Source organism: Oncorhynchus masou, chromosome 1 (assembly GCF_036934945.1).
Source record: "Oncorhynchus masou masou isolate Uvic2021 chromosome 1, UVic_Omas_1.1, whole genome shotgun sequence".
In the NCBI taxonomy this organism is placed as follows: Eukaryota; Metazoa; Chordata; class Actinopteri; order Salmoniformes; family Salmonidae; genus Oncorhynchus; species Oncorhynchus masou.
In genome coordinates, this window is record NC_088212.1 from 28,772,072 (window position 1) to 28,776,516 (window position 4,445).

Consider the following 4,445-nt stretch of genomic DNA (forward strand, 5'->3'; position numbering starts at 1 on the left):
AGAGTTTATTCGGAAGATAACAGCTCTATAAATATTATTTTGTGGTGCCCCGACTCTTTAGTTAAATACATTTACATGATTAGCTCAATCAGAAAATATTAATTACGGAGAAAGGATTTTATAGAATAGCATGTCATATCACTTAATCCGGCATAGCCAGAGACACGACAGCTCCATATAATAATACGCATTTTAGGTGGGTACTTATATTCATCCTAATTCACACAAGTACAATTGTGTATTAATATGCATGTGAATGTTTTTTTGCATATCCCAGGCCCCCCTGAGACACCCTCAGAGAGTATGATCATGGCTAGGGTCTGCCATTATCAAAGGTGACCCTGGAGCAATTAGGGTTAAGTTCCTTGCTCAAGGGAACATCAGCAGATTGCTCACATTGTCGGGCACGGGGATTCAAACTAGCAATTTTTCTGTTAGTGGCCCAGCTCTCTAACCACTCTAACCGATGGCTATCTGCTGCCTTAATGTGTCTATCCCTTGCCACAGTTCTCACAAGCATGGTTGTGGGGAAACCACTTATAATTTCATGTAGTCACCACAATGAGGAACTGCCTTCAGTAGGGTCAGTTAAAAACACCTTGATGTTGAATCAAGACTCAGTTTAAATGGATGGATAGGGGCTCTTTATCTGTTAAAGAAACCAAGCATCGTTGTTTAGAGAGGGCCCTTATGTTTTCTGAAGATCCCAGGCAAACCCTTATCTGCTCATGCAATTTTCTAGTATTATCACATTTTAACTACAGGTACAACCATTGTTTGCCTCTGGAAACAGTTACTGTAGACCATATTTCAAGCATTCATTCCTGAATGTAAGAATATACATTTCAGTTTAAAGCAACATTCATGGCTGCTCCAGGGAGAGGAGTTTGTCAAGATATTGCCAAGTAAAATCACATATTTTGTCTCCAACCAGCCATGGCCCTTTGCATACATAGTGTTTTAGTGTGTATCTTCAGCATCTCAGAGCACAGAATTATGACATGTATGCTTACACAGAGGGATAAAGTGTTAGCTGTAACTCTGTAAAATGGAAAGAGTAAACTGTCATTTTCAATAACCATCACTACTCTCAATAGTAATGAGTATATTTGCACTGTTTAAATAAAAAGTGAGCTGCACGGGTACTGAAACATTTAGCAAGATTTGTATTACGACAGCTGGCAAAACTTTTCATAGACCTTGACACTACAATAGCCTTTGAATTACTTAGTCTCAATTTCAAATCAGTTACCCTTTATTTTCTTGGAATTTGGGGAAAAAATATACATAAAAAAAGAAAATGCAAGCAACAAAGTGATTAGGTCATTTTTTCTGTGATAACATACTCATACATATAGGCTATGAATGAAAAATTACAGCTTGACGGTTTGACATTGGTAGGCTACATTTTAGCCATATAAAAGTAGATTGTGAAAAAAATATGACAAGTTACTGTGCTGAATAGATCAAATAACTAGGTAACATAATTAGTTGTTTAACATACTCTTCTCATAAGGCATTGTGTCCATATTGACCTGAATATTGTCCAGTATTATGTAATATTCACCACAGTATTGGTCTCCATGTGCTATTGAAGTCATACACATATGGTTGGTACTTATATGTTTTGTAGAACGTGGAGAGAAGCGACGATCTGACTAAATTGTCCTCTGTACTTAGTTCTTCTGACTTTTGAAAGATGTCCTTACAGTACTCCGTAGCTTGCTGCTTCCGTTTGGTTTTGTATCTTCTGTTCTGAAACCAGATTTTAACTTGGGTCTCGGTCAGTCCCAACGTGTTGGCAAGATTGGCTCTTTCGGGAGCGGACAGGTACTTCTGGTGGTTAAATTTCTTCTCCAGTTCTAACACTTGCAGATGCGTAAAGGCAGCGCGCGAGCGCTTCTGTTTGCCGACTGATGTAAAGCTTTTCATGGCATCTGGGGTGCTAGAACAAGAGCTGTCAAATACATCTGTAAAAGAGAGACATGATTAGCCCATTTGTGTTGTGGTGACTTTGCGTCAAAAGCTGGCAATTGACAGGTAAACTGCCTACTCCACAGGTTCATATGGAATAGGTTTATTTCCTGTTGTTATTAGTATGAGTCCAGGAAATCTGGCACAACACCGTCAATCCATACCATAGTCTAAACTATTTTTAAGTAGCCTACATTACAATCCAACGTGCTCACCTTTCCGCCCTTCAAATGCTGTATCCTGTGCGCAAAGTTCCTCTGACTGTGATACATGCTCGCACTGTTGGTTATTCCATTGCGCGCATCCCTCCTTGGCCTTGTGTGAGGAAGAGCACCTGAAGTTTAGCCGTGTATTCTCTTTAATGGAGAGGATGTCCTCGATGAAAAACGAAGTTGGTGGCTTGACTGTCTCCGACATTCTGCAGTTAGGAATCCACCGTATGGGCCAACGAATGAATGCTAGGCTTGACTGAATCGCACAAGGCAAGTGGGGAATGATGCCCGGGACACAGGGCTAGCTCGTAGCAAAGCTTATACCTTGTGAAAGACTTACTGGCGCGTCAATTTATAGTAGTGCTGTTGTGGTCATGACAGCACAAGCGACTGGCGAGACGCGTCATCTCGGCGACGTCACTGGTGTAGGCTACCTGGATGACACTGATGATAGGAACAGAACTGCTGTGCTCACTTTACATTGATTTATTCTTGATTTTAAGATATATTTGTCATGGCACCTCATGTGTGACTTCACCATTTAGTCAAATTAAACATTATATATAAATAATATTGCATGGACAATAAATAAAATGAACATGTTTGTTTATCCGGGTCTCCCTGATATTTAAATATATATATATTTATAAAACATTATGTCAACCGTTCAAAAGTGGAAATACTATTGTGATGTGATTAAATAGGACTTTGAATATCTGGGGATGTGGCCCTTTGTCTTGTGCTCATTATTAGAGCTGTGAGATGTATTTCTAAATGTGTGCAACAGGATAGCTATCATTACAGCCATGCCTGGGTTTCAGCCATGCCTAGGGAGTAAGTGACCCTTGTGTCTGCTCTGCGGGGGCTGCCAGTGCCAGGGAGGGGTCAGCATGGGTGGCCAGCCATCTTGGAGAGGCTAATGTGTTCAGCAGATTTAGACTGGCTCCTTAACCAACACATACATTGTTCAATGGCTGTTTGTTTGTTGTGCTCTACCATGCTTCTGCCTGTTTTGTTTTCAGTGGCACAAACCCTTGGAGAATTGAGACTCTGTTTGTAATAACAAGAATCCAGGGACGACAAACAGATCAGTTTACCCCCACAAGCCCCCTGCCCTCGCCTATTACCTCATCAGTTTTCCTTGACATCTCCTTTACCTACCACACCATGAAAGCTAATAATTCTAACTTTAATTTTACATTCCCTTTTCTATTGTTACACTGCAGGTTATGTGCAAATAACAAGTTTTCTTAAAATATAATTTTATTTATTGTATTAATTCCCCAGTTTTCTTTATTCCCATTATTTTATGACTGATTGGATCACAACAGAGGTCAGGTTGAGTTACCTTTCCAAATAGATCATGTTGCCTGGTATTTTAAGTAGAAAAACTAGAGCATGGATATTTTAGGGTGCATCTTAATTTCAAACATTAGCTGTTTTTATGTAAACATTGTATTAAGATGTTTTGTTTGATAAGGTTTATCTTGAATTCTTTGTCTGCCTCTCCCCCAGCTCCCTCTGTGAGTATGTTGTATTGTGGGATAGATCTTCTCGCAGTGCCTTTATTCCTTATGTACGTCTTTGATGAAGTATTTTTCCGGTTTAATGTTTTCCCTCGATGCCTATCTTAATTGTAAATGCATAAACCCTGTTTATCCTGTATACTGGCTATGTCATCTCCTACCCTGACTGTTAAACAAGCTGTGTAATTAAGATAGCATTACTCATATCATGTGGACACTGGTCTATGTCTCTTCTGTAGACCACCATTGTGTCCTAAAGCTCATATGATGGTGCAGATATGTTGCAGAAGCTTTCTCTTGGCTGGCCCAGCATGACCAAACCAGATGTTGGCTTGTTAGAATCTGACCCTATAGCCTAGGAAGGCATTAGTCTTCCACCAAACATAATAACATGTTACTGTCTGTTGTTTTGTTTCCACCTAGTCAAGATGTCTTGGTTTGGACTATCAATCTTCTGTAGTTTTATTCAGTACAATTATTTGTGTCCAGTTCATGCTAGTTGTAATGAATATAATAATGCGTGATACATTTAATTTATAAAGAACTTTTCTCCACGTTCTTCCTCTATACAACACAGTAAAACAAAAGTTGGATATGCAAAGCTTGTGGAGATGCCCTCTACTGGTGCAAATGCAGCAGAGCACAGGATTAAATACTCATCTCTCGCTTTGCACAAAGGGGTGTGTATTTACAGGTGATAATGGTGATCCAGAAGTTCAATTTACAAAAAAAT

The 4,445-nt window shown here is 39.5% G+C and overlaps 1 protein-coding gene across 1 annotated transcript; it reads right to left on the minus strand.

Annotated features, from left to right (window-relative positions):
* Nucleotides 1-1,153: 1,153 nt before the first annotated feature.
* On the minus strand, nucleotides 1,154-2,527 carry LOC135550749 (homeobox protein Nkx-3.1-like). Its single transcript, XM_064981881.1, has 2 exons — nucleotides 2,190-2,527; nucleotides 1,154-1,970 (listed from the first exon to the last, which is right to left on the minus strand). Exons 1-2 carry the CDS (start codon nucleotides 2,389-2,391, stop codon nucleotides 1,564-1,566), a joined length of 609 nt encoding a protein of 202 aa, XP_064837953.1. The 5' UTR covers nucleotides 2,392-2,527; the 3' UTR covers nucleotides 1,154-1,563.
* Nucleotides 2,528-4,445: the final 1,918 nt, after the last annotated feature.

What these genes read in the sequence shown, in the direction of transcription:
- LOC135550749 (XM_064981881.1), bottom strand. Translation starts at nt 2,391, where the DNA reads ATGTCGGAGACAGTCAAGCCACCAACTTCGTTTTTCATCGAGGACATC. An exon ending in AGCATTTGAAGGGCGGAAAG is followed by an intron (nt 1,971 to 2,189) that starts GTGAGCACGTTG and finishes TCTCTTTTACAG; the next exon opens with ATGTATTTGACAGCTCTTGT.